This window comes from Solanum lycopersicum, chromosome 6 (assembly GCF_036512215.1).
Source record: "Solanum lycopersicum chromosome 6, SLM_r2.1".
Lineage (NCBI taxonomy): Eukaryota > Viridiplantae > Streptophyta > Magnoliopsida > Solanales > Solanaceae > Solanum > Solanum lycopersicum.
This window is the reverse complement of record NC_090805.1, coordinates 27,685,471-27,707,890: the sequence shown is the minus strand read 5'-3', so window position 1 is coordinate 27,707,890 and position 22,420 is coordinate 27,685,471. Positions and strand designations below refer to the sequence as shown.

At 36.9% G+C, this 22,420-nt stretch overlaps 2 protein-coding genes and 1 long non-coding RNA gene across 3 annotated transcripts; all 3 read left to right on the top strand.

Annotated features, from left to right (window-relative positions):
- The first annotated feature begins 9,481 nt into the window (after nt 1–9,481).
- Nucleotides 9,482–10,565, top strand: LOC109120454 (uncharacterized). The gene is made up of 3 exons (XM_019214265.2): nt 9,482–9,664; nt 10,005–10,274; nt 10,368–10,565. The coding sequence occupies exons 1-3, from the start codon at nt 9,482–9,484 to the stop codon at nt 10,563–10,565; spliced, it is 651 nt and encodes a 216-aa protein (XP_019069810.2).
- A 672-nt stretch (nt 10,566–11,237) lies between these two features.
- Nucleotides 11,238–12,693, top strand: LOC104647893 (uncharacterized). Its single transcript, XM_069299639.1, has 2 exons — nt 11,238–11,507; nt 12,649–12,693. The coding sequence occupies exons 1-2, from the start codon at nt 11,238–11,240 to the stop codon at nt 12,691–12,693; spliced, it is 315 nt and encodes a 104-aa protein (XP_069155740.1).
- A 2,908-nt stretch (nt 12,694–15,601) lies between these two features.
- Nucleotides 15,602–20,535, top strand: LOC138349124 (uncharacterized). The gene is made up of 2 exons (XR_011221706.1): nt 15,602–16,039; nt 20,104–20,535. It is a non-coding gene; the product is annotated as an uncharacterized lncRNA (long non-coding RNA).
- The last annotated feature ends 1,885 nt before the right edge of the window (nt 20,536–22,420 follow it).

The following is a 22,420-nucleotide window of genomic DNA, read 5'->3' as shown; positions in this document are numbered from 1 at the left end:
TCACTCTCTCCTTTGCACTCCATGAGAGAGACGTAAAGGCTCAAAGTTCCTCTTTTCGAGTCAACCCATTAAGCCGATGGACAGGTCTTGAAATTTAAAGAATTGAAGAAAGTCGGAGAAGATGGATTAGAAGACCCGTTTTATTTTTTTTGCATTTCGTGGTGTATTTATTTTTGGGCATAAGCCCTTGTTGTCTTTTACTTTACTATATTTATTTATTATTAATTATTTACTTAGTCTAGGACAGGTACAAAAGGAAATGGGTCAAAAACCCAAAATAAGTGGGTCCAAAAACCGGTCAAGGCGAACAAAACCCGGATTTGGACCCAAATCTCTTTCCCTCTCTCTCCTAACTTACTTTTAAATATTTAACTGTTTTGTTTGTCGTTAGCTCAAGGTTAGAAGAATCTGAACCCCGCAAAACGTCACTTTTGTTTTAACGACTCAACCAAATCAAGTAAATATCTTTAAAGGATTTTACAAATTAAAATTCACTTAGATAAATAATTTTTCACTTTCAAAACAATCTTAAATGATTTTTGGCTTTTATTTTTCAAACAACTCTAAAGAGTATTTTTATCGCAATTGTAAGCCCAAATAGTTAGTTGTTGTATAACCGCAAGTTAGCGAAACATCTTAGGTGCTTTCAAAACCTTCCTAAGACTTTAATATGAATTCCCAAATTCCCAAAGATGTTTTCATTAGATTTTTTTCTGTTTAAAGTCATTTGAAAGCAAAAGTTTTCTTAATTTTCTCAAAATTAGGTGGCGACTCTCAAAAGTCAAATACTCTTGCAAAATAATATTTTCTCAATTTTGAATAAACCAGAAATGGCGACTCCGTTGGGGATCTAGAGGATTATAACCTTAAAACGAATGTCATTTGGCTATTTTTGATAAATTGTTTACTTGTTTAGTTTACCTTAGTTTTGAACAATGTTGCATATCATGGCATCTTTCCGCCAATTGGCAAATAGCTTCCATTAGGAAAACGAAAGTTATGTGGCTTTCTACGACTTTCTTCAGAAATACACAAAAATTTGTTTGGAACTATCAAACAAATAGTTGGAATGCGGTCATCCGACGTTGTTTGGTGGCTTCACCATGATGTTTGTCCGACTCGGGAAACCGTCAACTTGAAAGTTATTCTAGTAATCCTAAGCTAGAGCGAAATCAAACCCAAAAATTAAGCATTAGCCTAAGACGTCTTAATACCCAAGGTGTACTAATTTCATTTAGTAGAAAATCACCCAAATTGTGTCTAAGGTCTTTGACCTCACGACACATTATATTATTTGACATTTGAATGGTGTACGTGTGAAAACCAATTTGGGGTGGGTAAACCTAACTAGTTTTTGTTTTGAAGATATGGACTGTTTTCCAAAGCTCGACATGGTCGTATCAACGCCACCTTAACTCACGATGTGGTATAATTATATGGATGGGGATCATAGAAGAATCCTCAACAAATACGTAGGTGTATTAACATAATTGATTAATATGAACGGTTGTCCAGATCTGGTTAAGGTCCTTACGGGATATTGGGACAACCAAAAAATGGTGTTTTGATTCGGAACCGCCGAGATTACCCCAACTTTTGAGGAGATCAGAGACTGTATAGACACAGTAGGCACTGGATAGAAAAGAAAACGAGAAAACAAGAAGACATCTTTATCCTTAATAAGCCTTCGGTAGAAAATATTGCTGACTGGTTCGGGTTGGGAAAATACTTTGCCTACTGTTGCCAAGAATCCCATGTGGCATTCAGAGATCTTTATATCCGATTTGTACATGCAAGTTTCTATGCCACTTACAACCAAGAGTTCAAGGTCACTTGCAGAGAATGGAACGAGATTCGTCCTCTAGCATTTGTTGTGGCGTTGTTGGGAACAATGGTCTTTTCTCATGGCCCAAGTTTGAGCATCGATACCCAATTTTTAACACTCGCACACACTTTGTTCAAAGGGTATGAGAACCAAGGGACAACAAAGTATTATCCTATAGATCTGGTCATCCTATCCGATATGTATCAAGCCTTGGGAAAATATAAAGAGGGACATTGATACTTCCAAGTGTGCAACCTACTCCTTAATTGGTGGATTCTCAGCCACTTGGAAAAGGGTGCTGGGACTCGGGAGCTGCATACTCTTGACAACAAGAACACCGTTAAAGATTTAATGACATGTTATACTGGGCGAATATGGACAATCGGAGAACAAGGGGGAGATGGGCTCAGATTTTGTCCGAATTGAGAGAAGAGGATCTCCAATGGATGCTTGATCGTTTTATATCCAAAGAAGTTGTCGTTGAGAGCCGTAGACAGATTGTGCCCTCTCTCCCAAGTATTTGAGGAATTCGCCCTTATGCACTCTTTCAAGTCTTGCGACAGTTTGGGAGGAGACAAACTGTACCCAAAAAAGCATATTACGGCTCTTATGTATAGGATATTGGAGAATAGAGTGCACGATGCGTCTTAAATGTTCAAAGAATGGAAAAGTGCAAAGCGTATGGATAAAGACATCATCGCCCCTGACCGATTCAATGCTGGATACGACAAGGGTTACAAAGAATGGATGAATAAGGACATACAAAACGTCTCCTCCCAAACCCAGCGTAACAGACAGAGAAGCCAAAGCAGTGGCCAAGCACAAGAGGTAAAGAAAGAGGCCTTAGAGGTGTACTCTAAGTTTGTCGAGAACCAAGATACTCTTGAGAGGGTGACTCAAGAGGTGAAAAGACTGAGGTGTGGTTATGATGATTTTGATACCTTGGTTGAGGAGAAAATCGAGAGGATGTGATACGAAAGCTTGGAAGATAAAGGACACCTAGGTGAAGGATTCTTGCTGATGCTAAGATATATGTTTCAGCAGTACAAGACTTAGGGGGACGGTGACAGAGTAGGATCATCTGGAGATGCATAGTGGACTTCACCCTTGCGTGGGGTTTTATATGTATTTACATTGTTTTTAGCCCCTGCGTAGGCCTGTCATTATGCACTTTCAAATGGCCCCTGCTTGGGTTTGTATTCAATATTTTATCCTTTATTTTCCCTTTTGTCAACATTATTATTCACTAGTGAAATTAATTTTGGGGGGAATTGTTAGTTGGTTCAAATTCACACGTTCATCATTCAAATGCGCTAGGCCTACCCTTGGCACAAAAGGGTCCCTCTGTATGTGTTAGGACGCGATATATGTGTGTTTAACTACTTATGTGCTATGTTGCTATAAATGAGGATATCGTAAACCCACTCCTATCAAGAAATTTCTAAGAATATACAGAAGTCACTATTACAAAAGAACGTCCGGCCAAAATTTCCAATTCTTAGAGTTTCTCACTCAAAAGACCTCCTCCTATATCACAAATCCTAAAAACACTACTCTACCGTCTCAAAAAAGGCAAAAATCACTACTATGGACAAAGGTAAGATCATCCAGATGGAAATCACTGGAGAAGGACTACAAAGAAAGATAGAACAGATCAAATGAGAAATTCAAGAAGCCAAGGAGGAAGGGCTCAGAGTCGACATGGCCACCGTAATCTACAAAGCTGCAATCGTGAAGCTGGATGAGGATCTGGCATCACAGATGAAGAGAAAGAAATATGATGAGATGGAGACAAATGAATTGCGAGAGAAGTTGGACATGCTTCGGTTGAAAGTGCAAGAAATAGAAGCGTGAGAGGTGAGGAAAAATCAGAGACGAACGCTCTATTAGCTAAAAACATGTCACTTGATGAGGAGCTGACAGTGGAAATGGAAGAATTCGCTTTCATGAGAGAAAGGATGGCTGCACTGAGGAAGAAGAACAAAGCCTTCCTTAGCAACATGATTGATAAACTTCGGAAAATGGGTAAAAAATACCACATCTATGAGCAAAGCGCCAATAGTGGTCCCGAGAACGCTCACCCTGAAGCGACTGAGGAAGATGACGACGAGGAAATCGTCTACAAGCCTCCATTCCTAGGACGTAAAAAAGGAGGAGACTAATGCTGCAACAACAAGGGAAATTATGAACGAGATGTCATCATTTTATATTTTAAAAGCGTTATTGTTGCCTTTCAATTTCCTTGTAATCGTAATGAACGAATGAATGAAAATGTTTTATCTTGTACTCAAACTACATTTGGCCTGAATTCTCCTTGTGAGATATGTAGGCAGCCTTCCCAAGCCCGTCCCCTATTTTTAAAAATTTTCATTCTCTCCTTCATATGACGAGAAGATACGAAGACCAGGTCAACAGACATCAAAGAGCAGTTGCAAGAAGACCGTAGCTCAACGTGATTTAGCCTTTCCGAGACAGCGTCAAAACTAAAAAAAGCAAACTCCTGCTTGTTAAAAATGTGTTTCTGCCTTCACTCGTTGGTTATATATATCCTCAAACAAAGCAACTTGTGTGTTTATCTGCTCTCTGTATGATATTATGCATTTTGTACTCTGAATCTGCACAGACAAATTAGCCTTTGAGTTGTTTTCCTTCTCAGGTACTTTGAAACTGATCTGTGTTGATCAAAAGCTGGCAGATCATCCCTATTTCACCAGATCAAAAGGTCCCGAAGATTCCTTCCCTAGACAAAGCTCAGAAAAAGGAAAGACAGTTATGGGGGATAATAACGAAGAAGTGAGTCTTACTGATGTTGTGGTGGCTCAACCCACCATAGCGTACTAGAATGAGTTGATTTTGCAGCTGATGAAATAAATTGCAGAGATGAGGGTAGAGATACAAAAGAGACATGATCTGTCTCCACCAGGATTTGTTGCTAACGCAGCTGATGGGATACCTCAAATATACTTCCCTTCTTCAAATATGGATCCAGCCCAAAACCATCCATCTACACCTGCTCAGAATCCATCAGATCTGACTACCCAAAATCCCCAATATGCTTCTGCATCCTACCAAACTTCACCTCATCCTCAAAACAACCACCCCCAAATGCCACCCCATCCCTAAAATACCCACTATCAAACTGCTCTACCACCACAAAATCAAAACCAAAATCAAAACCAAAACACTTTCAATCCTCAAACACCCCACCACCACTTAAATCAGAATATCAATCCTCATACGTACCCACAAAAATATCAAAAATGCTCAAAATAGTGAGAGTCCCTCTGTATCTCCACCATTACCCAAAAGAACCACTTTCCAAATCCCCCTCCCTACCGAGCACGATGTGCACGATTCTGAGCTGGACCATTATGAGGAACAGAAAAAGGAGTGGAGGGCAAAGGAAGAGATAAATGTTAACATAAAATAAGATATCAAGAAGGCCATGAAGGAGCTCCAATGCATCCTTGATATCGCCGGGCTTAGTTTTGAAGACTTATGTATTCATCAAATTTGGACCTCCATAAGGGTTCAAGATACCGAAGTTTGACACCTTCGGAGGAGTGGGCAACCCTATAGCTCATTTGAGATCCTACTGTGAACAGCTCGTGGGAGTTGGAAGGGATGAAGCTTTACTGATGAGGCTCTTCATCCAAAGCCTGTGCGGCGAAGCTCTGAATGGTTCACATCGGATGAAACCAGGCAATGGCCCAGCTGGAATGCATTAGCCAAAGATTTTATCGATCGATTTGCTTACAACATAGAAATTATGCCAGATCGATACTCTTTGAAGAAGATAAAACAAAAATCAACCAAGACTTATAGGTTGTTCACCTAGGTGGAGAAAAGAAGTGGCAAGGGTGAGACCACCCATGTCTAAGAAAGAAATCATTGAAGTATTCGTACACGTGTAAGAGCTTAAATATTATGATAGAATTATGTTGCTCATTGGAGCAATGTTTGCCAAGATAGTCAAGATTGGTGAGACTATCAAGGATGGTTTAAAATAAGGAAAGATAGCCCGTGTAGACGCATCGCTTGGATTTTCAGGGTTGTTGAAAAAGAAAAGAGAGGAAATTGTTGTTGTTTCATATTGGGGAAGGAAAACCCTAGAAGCTCGTCATATTCCCAAGGTCGCTCTCGACCTTCCGAAATTCCCACCAAGCTTGCTACACACAAGCTAGTCATCCCAAATATCCTCCAATTTATCAGAATGATGCATCCATTTATCCAAACGTCCAAGCTCCACTATACCAAAGTTCACGCCCCGTATTACCAAAATCCATCTCCCATTTACCCAAATCATCCTCCACCCTACCAAATTCCGTCTCCCTACCAGGGTGTTGCTCCCAAGTGTTCTAATGTGCAGTCGAGCTATCAAGCACCCCTCCTGTTTATCAAGTCCAAGCTCCACTATACAAAAATTCCACTCCGAATTACCGAGATCCATCGCCAAACTACAAAACACATCCATATCCCATAAGCCAAGCTCCCCATCCAAATACCAGAAGTTATCAACAGGTGCCTCCTCCTCAACAAGGCAGTTATAACCCTCCCCAACCCAGATTCGAGAAGAAGCCTTCAAGAAACTTCACTACGCTCGCTGAAAGCTGAACAAAGTTGTACGAGCGACTGGCTGCGGCTGGATATATCAACCCAGTGGGGCCCAAGCCCATGGATGTCAATTTAATATTCTACAGACCAGATCAGAGATGTGCTTATCATTGCAACAGTGTTGGGAATGATACCGAGGACAGTATCAACCTCAAGCACAAAATTCAAGGTTTGATTGACCAAGAGGTAGTCTCTCTCCAATCAGCGGCACCAAATGTAAAGACCAACCAATTGCCGAATCATGGGGGCGGCAATGTCAATATGATCGAGACAGACGATGACTGGTGTGGAACAAAAATTATTACTCCCATTGTTCACGATGATTTAGAAAAGGCTGTAGCTTCTTTGATCATCAAAAAGAAGAAAGAGTTCGTTATTTTGTTACCCCCAAAGGTTGTTGCTTTGGTGCCATCAAAAACTCTCATTAAGCCAAAGTTCAATATTGAAACTGCTGCTGCTCAAGGTATGACCAGATCCGAAAGATGTTACACTCCTGACAAGCTTGCTCTGGGAGGTCGAAAGAAGGATCAGGATACAAGGCCAATAAGCGAAGGAGAAACGGAGGAATTCTAGAGAAGAATGTAGTCTATGATACATATGGGCCTTGTTGATGAGTTCTCAATTGCAAAGATTGGCTTTGATGAAGGCACTCTATGATACATATGTACCCGCAGGCACAAGCAGCGATAACTTGGCCGCTATGATTCACCAGGTTATTCTATGGCACAGAAGCAACTTCTGTAATGATGAGCTACCTTTTGAAAAGAGGTCACACAATAAGGCGTTGCACATCATTGTGGTATGCCGCAAAAAGGTTGTCAACCGCTTCTTAGTAGATGATGGATCTAGTCTGAATATATGCCCGTTTTTGACACTGAGGCAGTTAAGGTTTGACCTCGAGAAGTTGGAACAAAACTAAGTCAACATAAGAGCCTTTGATGGGGTTCAAAGAGATACATTGGGAGTAGTGAATCTGATCATCCAAATGGGTCCAGCAGAATTCAATGCACAGTTTTAAGTATCTGATATCGACACCAGCTATAAACTTCTTCTGAGGAGGCCTTTCATCCATATGGCTGGAGCTGTCCCTTCTACTTTGCATCAGATGATGAAGCTCGTTTGGAAGAAAGAAGAGATGGTTATTCATGGAGAAGGGAGTCACTCTGGAAGACAGACCCCAATCATTGATGAAGTATCGTGAGGTACAGATTTATTCATGGTGGAGCTCGTAAATGCCACTGGTGAAGACTTGTCCCCACAGACTCCCATGCCTGCTGTGTACAAGATGATAGCCACTGTGATGCTGCAGAATGGTTTTGAACCAGGTTTCGGATTGATAAGAAATTCCCAAGGAATTATTGAGCCTATTCCGGTCCTCGTCAAAGGAGCCATATATGGTTGAGGGTACATCCCCACAGATGATGACATAAAGAAGAAGAAGAAAAATGATCAAGCATTGGCTAAGCCGATCCCACATATGTATCAATCTTTCCCAGTCTGGTAGTATGCCAAGCATGAAGACCTTGGGGAAGGAATCTGTGACCTCTTCAAGGATATCGATGTTGTTATTGAGGAAGAGGTCGAGCTAGCTGGTATCCGCGATGCTGAGCCAGGAGACATGCTGCAGAACTGGACCTCCGCACCTATCTTGATTCCCCGAATTCCTCGGTAGAAGGGCGTCATTTTATGCATATTAAAATCGGTAGTAGTCCGAAGAAACCCGAGACCCACCATTTTGCATATTTTTGAACTGTTTTATTTTTGAATTTTCATAGTGATGTTCAAAGAAGGCAACATGGCCCTATGCCATGGCCAAGTTTGCATTGTTTTTCGATTTGAATGAAAGCCTCTTGTGTTTTTAAACTTTATTTATTTATTCATCTGTTATACTCTACTTTGTAACTTTGTCTGTTTATGGTTTCAGTAATGTAAGTTTTACACCTGCCAATGTCACATCATGTCACGAGCTGAATGAACAAAATGAGGCAGGTGATGACGCGGTTGATGATTATAAAGAAGAAAGTGAGGAACCAGAGTATGTTGCCAAGGAATTCCGGCAGTTTGAAAATCAAAATAAGCGGAATCTAGAGAAAACAGAAACGGTAAATCTGGGAGACGTAGAATGCGTTAAAGAGGTAAAGATCAACATCAACTTAAATGAAACTCGGAGAAAGGGCCCGATTCATTTACTCTCTGAATACATTGATGTGTTTGTCTGGGAAGTCAGTGACATGCAAGGACTGAGTACTGACGTTGTATCTCATAAACTACCGATCAACCCGGGGTTTGACTCGGTGAAACAAAAAACTCAGAAATTTAAGCCTGAACTGAGTTTAAAGATTAAAGAAGAGATCACCATGCAGATAGAGTCTCGATTGGTGGAAGTGACACAATATCTAACTTGGCTGGCCAATGTTGTTCTGGTGGCCAAAAAAAGACGGGAAAATCAAGATTTGTGTCGACTACAAATACCTTAACAAAGCTAGCCTGAAGGATAATTTTTCATTGTCGAATATTCATATTTTGATTGATAACTGTGCTAAACATTAAATTAATTCATTTGTAGATTCTTACACAGGTTATCACCAAATTCTGATGGATGAGGAAGATGCAGAAAAGACAGCTTTTATTACACTTTGGGGTGTATATCATTATAGAGTGATGCCATTTGGCCTCAAGAATATTGGTGGTGCCTATATGATGGCTATGACGACCAGATTTCATGACATAATTCATAAGAAGATTGAAGTATATGTGCATGACATCATAATCAAGTCCCGCGAGAGTTTGGACCACTTGACACATCTAAGGAAATTCTTTGATCGTTTGCATCGTTACAACTTGAAGTTAAATCCTGCCAAATGAGCTTTTGGAGTTCCAGCCAGAAAGTTGTTGGAATTTATAGTCAGCAGAAAGGGTATTGAGCTCGATCTTTCTAAGATTAAAGCAATTCAAGAGTTGCCTCCACCGAAGACAAGAAAAGAAGTGATGAGTTTCTTAGGGAGGTTAAACTACATCAGTCGATTCATAGCTCAATCAACCATGGTGTGTGAGTCTATTTTCAAGCTATTGAAGAAAGACGCCCCGACAAAGTGGATTGAAGAGTGTCAGACTGCTTTTGAAGCTATCAAGAACTATTTGTCCAATCTACCAGTATTGGTTCCTCCACGGGAAAGGAGTCCTTTGTTGTTGTACTTGTCTGTCTCAGATAGTGCATTCGGATGCGTACTTGGTCAACACGACGAGACAGGAAAGAAGGAAAGGGCTATCTATTATATAAGCAAGAAGTTTCTTCATATGAGTCTCATTACACTTTGATGGAGAGAACGTGTTATGCTTTGACATGTCTTGCCCAGAAGTTGAGACATTATTTGTCTTCCTATACTACATAACTCATTTCCAGAATAGATCCACTGAAGTATATCTTCCAGAAGGCGATGCCGAGAGAAAAGTTATCTAAGTGTCAAATGTTGTTGAGTTAATTTGATATTGTGTATGTGACTCGGAAGGCGATAAAAGCATAGGCTTTGGATGATCATCTTGTAGAAATCCCATTGATGAATAGTATGAACCGCTTAAGACTTATTTTCATGGTAAAGAAGTGGCATTTGTGGGTGAAGATATTTTTGAGGCATACCCTGGTTGGAGATTATTCTTCGATGGAGCGGCGAACCATCAAGGTAAAGGTATTGGGGCGGTTTTAGTGTCAGAATCTCGGCATCATTACCTCATGGCATCTAAGCTCCAATTTAATTGCACAAATAACATGGCTGAATACGAATCTCGTGTTCTCGGGTTGAAGATGGCCATCGACATGAATGTTTACGAGTTGTTGGTTATTGGAGACTAAAATATTTTGATTCATCCGGTTCAAAGAGAATGGGCTATAAAGAACCCGATGATTATAACGTACGTGCAATATGTGCAGAAGCTGCGCAAGAGGTTTTGTAAGATCAAGTTTAGGCACACTCCCAGAATAAAAAATGAGTTGGTTGATGCTCTTAACACCATCACTTTGATGATTAAACATCCTAATATAGATTATATTGATCCTCTGGGTATAGAGTTGAAGGAACATCCAGTCCATTGTTCTCATGTTGAAGAAGAACTGGACGGTTTGCCTTGATATCTTTATATAAAGAAGTATTTGGAGTCTGGAACTTATCCTGAAGATGCTAAGTCCAACCAAAAGAAGTCGATACGCCGTATGGCTCTTAATTTCTTTATGAGTGGAGAAATCCTTTATAGGAGGACTCCAGATTTGGGTCTTCTCAGATGTGTCCTTCGAATCGGGTAGTTCTGGATGACTATGGAGAATGATTGTTGCAAGTTTGTGCAAAAACGTCATAAATGTCAAGTGCAAGGTGATTTGATCCGAGTGCCACCTCACGAGCTTAAAGCTATGAGTTTACCTTGGCCATTTGTAGCTTGTGGTATGGATTTCATCGGTCCGATAGAGCCAACCGCTTCTAATGGACACAGATTCATTTTGGTTACCCTTGATTACTTCATCAAGTGGGTGGAAGCAGCTTCTTACAAGTGCGTAACCAAGAAATTTTTTGCTAATTTTGTTCGCAACAATCTGATATGCAGGTTCGGAGTACCAGAGTCGATCATTACTAATAATGGTGCAAATCTCAACAGTCACTTGATGAGAGAGATATGTGAGAAATTCAATATTACTCACCGAAACTCAACTTCTTATCGCCCTCAAATGAATGGAGCTATGGAGGCTACCAATAAGAACATCAAGAATATCCTGAGGAAGATGATTGACAATCATTGAGGTCGGCATGAGATGTTGCCATATGCTTTATTGGGTTATCGAACGACCGTCAGAACATCGACTGGAGCTACTCCATACTTACTGCTATATGGAACAGAGGCAGTCATACCTGCTAATGTTGAGATACTGTTAATGAGAATCATCCAAGAAGCTAAGTTGAGTAATGTTGAATGGGTTAGAAAGAGAATCGATCAGTTAAATTTGATTGACAAGAAGAGAATGATTGTCGTCTATCATGGTCAATTTTATCGACAGACAATGATTCGTGCTTTTCACAAGAGAGTAAGAGCCTGAATTTTTGAAGTTGGTCAATTGCTCCTTAAGTGCATTTTCCCTTATCAAGACGAATACAAAGGAAAATTTGTGCCAAATTGGCAAGGACCCTACATGGATTGCAAGGTATTATCTGGAGGTGCTTTGGTCTTGTCGGAGATGGATGGAACCGCATGGCCAAAACAAATCAACTCGAATGCTGTCAAAAGATTCTACAAGTGAAGCTTCGGTTTGTATTTCTGTTATTTAGTTGTAATCATTCTATTTGTTGTATTTGTTTTGCTTAAATTTTTATCACTTTGTAATGAACTACATCTGACCTGAATCCTCAAGAATGAGATACATAGGCGACGTATGCCGGCTTCGGTCACCCCATTTGCCCCTTTTAATATTTCCTTATATTTGAACTACGTTCGACCTGAATTCTCAAGATTGGGATACGTAGGCGGCCTATGTTAGCCTCAGTCGGTTTTCTTTGTAAAATTTTCTTCTTTTGGTAAGTTTTAAGGGAGAACTACATCTGACCTGATCCCTGCCTCAACGGGATACATAGGCCCCACAAGGGTTCGGTCATATCTCCTGTAAGATTTCTATTCCTCTTTACAATAGAAACTGGGACAGAATTTTTTAAAGGGACTCAAAAATTCTCGAGAAGAAGATCTTTCCTCAACAATCCAAGACTGAAGATATTCCAAGATTTGCAACTGTGACAGAGTTTTTGAGAGGATCTAAAAAATTCAACGATTTACTCAGCGACAGTTCAAAGATAAGCTATTATAGTTAACTGGTACAGAAATTTCGCGGATGACCTCAAAATTTCAGCATGGATCTACAAGTCCAGAATGACTCTGAAAACTCCCCGACGAATAATCAAATAAACCTCCAAGCATGAGTCTCAAAGAAGTTTGTTAAGCCTGATGTGACATGACTTGGCAGTGATCTTTTTCAGATATTATTTCTCAAAAAATTATTTCTCTTACATTTTTCCCTTTTACGTTTCATTTGTCTTGGCATAAAATATTTTGCCTTATCTATCAAGAGTCGAGAGATAGGGAAATCAACCAGAGATAGCAGGGCAAGGAGAAGACAACTGAACAAATCGACACAGATCAGTTTGTTTTTAAAACTAACAAATTTTCTGTGGATGCAGGTTTACAGATTTGCTATGAAATCAGCAAATTCTTCCGATGGATGAATATGGAGAAGTCAAAAGAGGAGGAAACTATCCCAAAATCAATAGTTTTCCTAGAAGCAGGAATTATTTTATATCGCTTATGTCGGATACTTCAGAATATGAATTGTTTATTTCAATGAATTTCCAACAATATGAAATTTATAAAGAACGTTCAGTTGGATTTGAAGGTGAATCTAGCGAGAATCTCAAGGAAGAGTTTACAGTTTTCGTAAAGGACGTAATCTGCATCATAATGTCAAATATGATATTATCCATTACCTGGAGGGGTCAGTTATTTAATTATCGATCGAGACGATATACTATTAGGAAGTCATTTCACCATCATCGTCATTAGAGACAGAAGATATTCATGCATCGTGGAAGACCATGCATTGCGAGTCAATATTCATGCATTGCGGGAGATCATGCATCGCGAGTTAATATTCATGCATAGCGGAAGATCATGCATTGCGAGTCAATATTCATGTATCGCGGAATACCATGCATCACGAATTAAGATCATGCATCGCGAGTCAATGTTCATGCATCGCGAGATAATATCCAAGCATCACGAGAGGATTTCATACCTTGCAAAAATTTATGCATCACAACAAGATTCCATGCCTCATTGAAATTTATGCATCACGAGAATATTGCATGCCTCCTTGAAATTCACGCATTGCGAGAAGATGTCATACCTCGCAAAAATATATGCATCACGAGAAGATTCCATGCCTTGAAATTTATGCATCGGGAGAAGATTTCATGCCTCGCAGAAATTTGCTCATCAGGGGAAGACATTCATGCCCCGTCAGAAGTCATGCATTGCCAAAAAAGAAAATTGTGCATCTCAAGAGAAGTATTTACCTATTCGGCGTCAACTGCATTCTTTTATTTTGATAAAAATAAACATCAAAAAGGGCATCGAAGATGACATCAAGAGAAATACTAGCACACCGTGTCAACTTTCCTGTATGTTGACATCAATTGAAGAATATATGAAGATTATATTGCAACACAAGACATAAGCTTTATTTGTTTTATGTCAAACCAATCGAGTTGACGTCAAATGTCGAGGAGAACAATTAAGTGTCTGCATGGTAAAAGACACTGTCTCCCATCTTAATTGCATTTCTATGCTGACGAGTTTTATCTCAGTTTTTGTCGAAAGCATCCGAAAGGATGAATTTTCCAAAACATACCACGGACGACATCAAAAAGGATGCAGCACAATGTGAAACTTTTGTTAGCAGCGAACTGGGACATAGTCCAAAGAGGAGTGTCAAACTCTTAAGGCGCGAGTAGAGGGGCGACTTCTACCACAATCAAACCACATCCCTATTAGATGGCATGTGGGATTTTTCTTTATTTTGTCAGTTTCGGTTTTGCATCCGAAATTTCGGTCTACCAGGGGCAAGTTTCCTATCTGAGTGACATGCACCAAGAGTTTTGGAAATTATGTCCGTGTAAATTCTTAATTATGGGTGTGAAGTGCACCACATTAATGACTAAAAGGTTACAAGCCTCCTTTTCATACTCGATTTAATTGGTCAAACGTCCAAAGCCAAAATCATCAAGCATAATAGATTTCTTTTCCACCGATGAAGTCGAACTACAAACAACCTAATTCCTAAAGTTTAAGGATATGTAGGCGGGCTCAGTGTTGAAAACTCGGTTGTATTCCAACATTCACTCTTGAATCCCATTCCCAAGCATTTCGATCCCTTTTAATCCGGTATCGAGATGACTTTTGAATTCCTTCAAAATCGTGCGTTAAATCAAGAATATCGAACTACAAGTGGATAGAATTCTCATATAGCCTGAGATATGTAGTAAACATGTGTCTAGGGCTCATCCATGATTCCTAAAGTCAGTATCAATTCCCGTTTCTAACATAAATATGTGCTCGGTCAAAATTGCTTTGGTCAATTTCATTTTCATTGAATTTCTTGCATCAATCCAAGTAAAATGAGGGACAGTTGTTGACATCCGATTTTGACCTCCCCGATAAATTAGCTAACGAGCTTCCTAATTCCAACGATCTAAAATAATTAGATCTTATAAAGTTTTCAAATGTTTTTGCATTTTGTTAAACTAATTTCATAATATATTGTTATATATAATTATGCACCTAATTAGCTTTTTTAATACTAGAAAATTATCTCAAAAGAGTTTAGTTCCCGGCATGTATTGGGTATAATTAGTTTAGCAATTATTATCGTTTACATTATGAATTATATTTTATAAATACCTATTAATTTTATTTTTATATTTATGATGATTAATTTATTTCGTTAAATTTATAAAGCTCGTCTGATTAATTTATGGTAATACATTCTTTATCTAATTACCCAAACTCTTTATTTTATTTGGACCAACAGATTTTGGTCCTATAAGCATGTTCACTCCAATTTCCATTCATGTAATACAGAAGCCCACTCCTTTAGGCCCATTTTCGTATCATTCAGGAAAAATTCAACACATTTTTTTGGCAGCCAAATTTTGGTGGCCCAGATCTCCGACCCGGTCCGCTTCAATTTGGCAAAATCAGCTCAGTAATTCTTTCCCTATCAAACCGATTCCCTTCCTTGTCATGACCCGACCCACTTTTGTTTATCAAAAGATCCAAAGCACTAAGCACTAGTGAACACACTTGAAAGGAAAAATAATGGCAGCCCTGCACTCGCCCCTCCCTTCACCACGCGAAAGAAAATTGACGGAATCAACATGTACAGAAGATACGACGTAAAGCAAACCGCGTGCTCGACAGTTTTTCTTGTCGTCTTGTTCTTCTGTCACTCTCAGCCGTACTCACGCGCAGCTTTGCTGCAAGGAAGCCTGCAATGGTTGGCGTTGTAGCTACGAGATGAGGACACGAAGCACACAAAGAGAAAGGATAAATATCAGCCCTCCACCTCCCCTCATACTCGTTTGAAATCGCTGTGAATCAAGGGCATATTCGTTTTTGGATAAGATTTAGGGTTTTTGAAATTCAGAATGGGCCGGTGACGAGTCCGAAATTCTATCCATCCTCCCCCAAGTTGGAAAGTCCTAATCTCTTCCTATATAATCTTTTGATTCACTGCGAAGGGGGGGGGGAGAATTTTTATTTTTTTTCTAGGAACTTCTAGGAGAAAAAGAGGAAAACAAATATAGATTTTTGAGAGGTTTTTCTTTTTTTAAAAAAAAAGAAGAAGAAGAAAGTAGGGAATAGATTTTTAAACAGAAAGTTTTTTTTAGAATTATTTAGTTCGGTTGGGTTATCATACTTTTGGTCCAGTCTTTCAAGATTCTCGGAGTCCTCTTTGGCGTGATAGTTGTTGTTCTTCTCTTGCTCGCCTCGTCCTAGGTCGCTGTCCGGAAAAAGGTAACTTTTCCACCATAGTAACTTCTTCATTTTTTTTTATTTCAAATGGATGTTTGAAAAATTATGAAACTTCTGTTTTGGTCTGGATGATGTTGTTCGGGATTTGAATGTTGATGACTTCATTTGTTGTTCATCTATTATTAATAGATGTTAGTTTCAACACCATTTTAGAATGATTATCATGCGGAGTTTACCGTTCGTTCGTTTCTATATTCAAACTTATTTGTTTTGTTATGCCTTATTTCGAGTATAAGCATCAATGTTGCATGCGTGTTCTTTTATTTTAATCGAGTCCATTTCTGACCGTGATTGCAATTTAAGTTTCCCGTTATTTCGTTTAGATTGTATCCAGTGTCAATGTTTTTGGGGGGTATATTTGTTTGGTTTCAAATTATTTGGTGGGTACTAGCTTATCTTAGTTTACTTTAAGTTTAGAAGTTGTAATATGGTCATTTTGATGACATCTTCTCACTACCCGTTTTGTTATTTTTGTAAGTTTTGTTCTGTTCTAAAATTTTCTATTTGTTTTATTGTTTTCCTTCTTGGGTCTGCCGCATGATTACATTATTAGACAAGTCGAAGTTTGGAGCTTATTGTGTCTAAGTATGGAGTATTATGTGTTTATCTTGGCTGTTTTTCAATGTTGCTAGTTGCCCATGTTTAGATCCTAAAACCAACTAGGATGATTAGTGTGTGGGATATGGTGGCAGGCCTTTTTCTTAGTTCGGCTCTGTCCATTTCTTGAGTTTATTTTCGGATTATGTTTCTTGATGTGATTGACTTGAATCATATTTTTGGCGTTCTTGTTACTTTTTTTTAGTCGGATATGTTTACATTTGTAAGTTGGTTTGGTATAAAATTTGAGTTTTTTTTTTTTTAAAAAAAAGGATTTCGATTGAGCTTTGTCATTAAGAGCGTTGGAGGTATAATCTCTTTTGGATGCCAACTTTCCATTGCGTGTAGGGGTGTTTAACACTTTGTTTAATTACATATTAATATGCTAGGATACTTGGAACTTAGGATTGATGAGATAAAAAAATACGAAACTTATCTATGATTTATAGGGATAATGTCCAAGTACCCCCTCAACCTATGCCCGAAATCTCAGAGACACACTTATACTATACTAAGGTCCTATTACCCCCCTGAACTTATTTTATCAATAATTTTCTACTCCTTTTTAGCTTGCGTGGCACTATCTTGTGGGCCCAACGATGGTTGATTTTTTTTTTTGAACTAGTGCAACGTAGGCTAAAAAGGGGTAGAAAATTACATATAAAATAAGTTCATGGGGGTAATAGGACCTTAGTATAGTATAAGTATGTCTCTGAGATTTCGGGCATAGGTTGAGAGGGTACTTGGATATTTTCCCATGATTTATATGTCATATATGTGTTTATTGTATGTAAAGTTTTCTGCCAGCTTGAATTGTCTAAATATTTAAATTTACTCATGCATCATTTTTATATTTATTTCCAAGATCATTACATATTTTGGATATTACTGCTTATCTATTGTGTGCGTCTTTGGACAAAATTAATGGCATCGATTACCTTCTCCTATCCAATCTATTTATTTATTTACTTATTTTGGCTTAAGGTGTTAAGTTGTAATTTGCTTAGACACATTCGTTATTTAGGAATCGTTTAATCATCTTTAAGATATGATTTAGAGATATTATTTTCAAGTATTCATTTTTATTTTGCTCTTCGTTGCATGTAAAATTTGTCCGAGCTCAATGTGAACTCTCACTCTCTCCTTTGCATTCCATGTGAGAGCCGTAAAGGCTCAAAGTTTCTCTTTTCGAGTCAACCCATTAAGCGGATGGACGGGTCCCAAAATTTAAAGAATTGGAGAAAGTCAGAGAAGATAGATTAGAAGACCTGTTTTATTTTTTTTTTCATTTCGTGCTGTATTTATTTTCGGGCATAAGCCCTTGTCGTCTTTTACTTTACTGTATTTATTTAGTATTAATTATTTACTTAGTCTAGGACAGGTACAAAAGAAATGGTCAAAAACCCAAAACAGGTGGGTCCAAAAACCGGTCAAGCCGAACAACGCCCAGATTTGGACCCAAATCTGTTTCCCTCTCTCTCCAACTTATTTTTTAAATATTAAACTATTTTGTTTGTCGTTAGCTCAAGGTTAGAAGAATTCGAAACCCGTAAAACATCACTTTTGTTTTAACGACTCAACCAAATCAAGTAAATATCTTTAAAGGATTTTACAAATTAAAATTCACTTAGATAAATAATTTTTCACTTTCAAAACAATCTTAAATGATTTTTGGCTTTCATTTTTCAAACAGCTCTAAAGAGTATTTTTATCGCAATTGTAAGTTGTTGTTGGATAACCGCAAGTTAGAGGAACATCTTAGGTGATTTCAAAATCTTCCTAAGAAGTTAATATTAATTCCCGAACCCCCTAAGATGTTTTCATTAAATTTTTTTTTGTTTAAAGTCTTTTGAAAGTAAAAGTTTTCTTAATTTTCTCAAAATTAAGTGGCAACTCTCAAAAGTCGATAACTCTTGCAAAAATAATATTTTTCTGATTTCGAATAAAATCATGAGGTCTGTTCCAACATCCGTCTTAGTTTTAGAAGGCTTCATAGATAGACAGTCAGATGTTAATCCTTTAGCTTTTCTATTTCTTTCAATTTGTTGAGACATGGGTTGCCACTTTTGGTCAGATGAATGTTTTACACCATTACAACATTCTTAGTTAGTATGTTTTATCTGTTCAGTTGAGTTTGATCATTATATTTATTGGTTGTTGTCTTTCCCTGAGTTAAGTAAGTTAGGTCAAGGGTCCGCCAAGGTCAGCAATGGTCTTCGATTGTCGGTCACGTCCAGGATGTAGGCTCGGGGCGTGAAACTTTTTATTTAGCTTAAATATTTTTGTGTGCTCATTCTCATAACGGTAGTATCGTATGTATTTTTTTTAAAAATGTTTTCTTCTCGTTCAACATAAAGATAGAACTTTCATCTTAAATTTGTTAAAGTAAAAGAAAATCTTTAAGAAATCAATATATAAATAAACATAAGAATTAGTTAAATAAATTCATAAATAAAAATTCTATTTATATAGTATAAATTTTCAATAAAACAATATGAAGAATTATCAAAAAAATAAGGAGTATGATGATTGTGAATGTTATTATACATTGTATTGAAAATAAACATAAGAATTAGTTAAATAAATTCATAAATAAAAATTCTATTTATATAGTATAAATTTTCAACTAAAAAATATGAAGAATTATCATAAAAATAAGGAGTATGATGAATGTGAATGTTATTATACATTGTATTGAAAATAATGCAAATATACATGAATGTTAAAGATGATGTATAAAAAGGGTATAAGGAGATGTATTTGTCATTTTACCTATTATATCTCGGATAAGTTATTCCGGGTTGCCATCCAACAGAGGGATAATTTATCTCAATACTAATTATTTATTTCAAAATACGTTATTCCAAACTCGTCAAACCAAACAACAAATTAAGTGACACTATAATTTAATCCATAACTATTTAGTGTTATCCTTCACAAAAAAGACTCATCCAAGCGCACCTAAGTCTAGCCTATATGAACCTTTGAATTTGATGGGCTAGACTGGACCAATTCGGAGTGACTCATTCCTCTGTGGGTTGTGGGTAAGGTCGGTCAAGCCCACTCGTCCTAAATATATTTTTTTGTATAACTTGCATAAATCATATCTTGCAAGGAGTAAATTACATCTTATCCCTAGTTTTTTTCTAATTACAATAATTTCTTAATTTTTACACCATTTGGATACATAACTCACTATACAAATACATTAATAATATACAATATGTATCAAGATGTTTCGCTAAAAAGGGAGAAAACAGAAAATCCAATTAAAATCCCATAAAATTACTCTTAGAGATTTCTTCTTACTGTCAATTAGTCAGACACAAATTTCTCCCTATTCATCGTTTACAAAACCATTCAAATTTGTTGAAAAGTTTATAATTTACATAATGAATAGTTGTTGGACAAAATAATTTCTTTTGTGAATCTCTAATTTGTCATTGCAGTAGATCGATGAGATAAGAAAAACTTGAAAAATCGATACATAATAGAAGAAAATCACATGAAGATATTAGTTCTGTTGTTTGGCCTGCCCTTCATCCATTCTCCACCGTGGGCACCACAGCAAGAGATAATCAAAGAAGCTACCGACCACGCCAATTTGAGTATCGTCAATCCAATGCATGCAAGCCTTATGATTTATGGAACATTGGATGGTCAAGTAATTGTTATCAACCATGAGAGTGAAAGAATTGTGTTATATTTCCTCACTTGGAGCAATGAACTAGGTTTATGCTGACTCGAAAATTATTGACAATATCATTCAATCCGTGGAAAATTTTAACAGGCTAGCACAATTCAAAATTTTGAAATTCTTATTTCTATGATTTCAAAAATTTTCAGTTTTGAATCAAACTTGTCAACAAATTGTACTGATACAATATGAACATGTCGATCTTGTTGAGACATTCCAAAATCTGACAAAGTGAGGTGATATTGAACTATACAAAAGTGATGGAATTGTTGTTCGTCAAAATATTGATTTTGTTAATCTCGAACCAGTCATTTCAGTTGAATTTGTAATTGATGAATTGAGGGAAAAAAATTGAAGATTTGAAATATCGTTGAGGTGAAAAAACAAGAGTCTGGATTTTTAATGTATTCGTTCTGCATTGATACAACAGACAAAAAGGTTGAAGAGATGCATAACTATGATGGGTCATTCATACCTTTTATAATGGTGTGGAACCATTTTTTGAATTTTATTTTCGAGATTTATAGATTTATGAATACATTATTATTTTTATATATTGTTTAAAATGATAAGTATTGTGTTTCTTCTAGATACATAAAATAAGTAATTGTTACCAATAAGATGTTAGGTTTGAGATCGATACATTAATGTGTGACAATTGCTATGTATCGCATACAGTTAGTATAAATTCAAATTTATGTATCATGCCTAAAAGATTGTGTATTCGTTCATGCAAGAACAGAATGTTGTGTATTCATTACATTATATCATGTATCAACTATATGGTTTAGTAGATATAATATTTTGCTTCATAAAATTGTGTAAAACACACAATTTTTGTGTTCTATTTGAAAAAAAGTTGTATTTGATATTATATTATTTAAAAGACAGAATGTTGTTTACATGATTCATTGTATTGTGTATCTAATAGTTGATTTAGTATATGTATTAATGTGCTCGATATTTGTTGCATCAGATATATAGCTGCAAGATGTACTTATTTTGTCTCAAACTAAACAAATTTTTGATAATAACATGATGTATTACCATAAATGAATCTAATGCATACTTGTATGACATTTACATGTATCATGTAAGTTAACAAGTATTAGATGCATTGTTGTGTGTTGTCATGATTCGAGGCTACCCCCTTCACGTAATATAGATTTAGGATCACGAGTGACCCAAGATAATCCTTAATCTGACATATCATGAACATACTGAAAAAAAATAGCCAAGTAAAATGAACTAAGCGGAAGCTAAATCAATTGTTATCAGAAGAGGAACAATCTTTACTAGGCAGAATAATGATATAACATAACATAAAGGTTTTAGTGAAAGATGAAATAACCACTTAACAACTCAACTAAATCTACTATTATGTCTGAAAAGCTTCTAACTGAGTTGATTTGCTGGGACATGCTCCCAACTAACTCTACCAAAACTGACAAATGAAAATAAAGACTAATAGTGTGTTTGGTATGAAGGAAACATGTTTTCAATTTTCTCATGTTTGATTGGATAAAATGTTTTGGTAAATGTTTTTTCAAATCAAGTTATTTTTCTCAAATTTAAGGAAAATGACTTCCCTTCAAAAATTAAGGAATTTTTTTTTCAAAATCTTCTCCAACTACAAATTACAATTTTTTTGTTGAAAAAATAAATTTAAAACTTATTTTAAAAAAAAATATTTTCTAACTTTAAATTTTTTATTTTTTTTACCCCACCCTCGCCTCCTACCCCCTACCACGCAAAAAAATAAGCTTATTTTTTAAAAAAAATATTTCCAATTTGAAATTCTTAACCCTCGACCCTCCCCCGCCAAAAAAAAGTTTGTTATTAAAAAATATTTTCAAATTCTTATTTTTTTAATCCACCCCCCACACCCTCGATCCCCCCCCCCCCCAAAAAAAATAATTAAGTTTGTTTTTGAAAAACATTTTCAATTTCAAACTTATATTTTCAATGCACCCCTTTCCATCACCCCATCACCCCACCCCCGCCGCTCACCCCTCAAAAAAAATTAAAGTTTGTATTAAAAAATTATTATCAAATTCTTATTTTTCATC

What these genes read in the sequence shown, in the direction of transcription:
- LOC104647893 (XM_069299639.1), top strand. Translation starts at nt 11,238, where the DNA reads ATGTTGCCATATGCTTTATTGGGTTATCGAACGACCGTCAGAACATCG. An exon ending in TTCGTGCTTTTCACAAGAGA is followed by an intron (nt 11,508 to 12,648) that starts GTAAGAGCCTGA and finishes CTGTGGATGCAG; the next exon opens with GTTTACAGATTTGCTATGAA.
- LOC109120454 (XM_019214265.2), top strand. Translation starts at nt 9,482, where the DNA reads ATGGTGTGTGAGTCTATTTTCAAGCTATTGAAGAAAGACGCCCCGACA. An exon ending in CAGATAGTGCATTCGGATGC is followed by an intron (nt 9,665 to 10,004) that starts GTACTTGGTCAA and finishes ATTGATGAATAG; the next exon opens with TATGAACCGCTTAAGACTTA. An exon ending in TGAATGTTTACGAGTTGTTG is followed by an intron (nt 10,275 to 10,367) that starts GTTATTGGAGAC and finishes CAATATGTGCAG; the next exon opens with AAGCTGCGCAAGAGGTTTTG.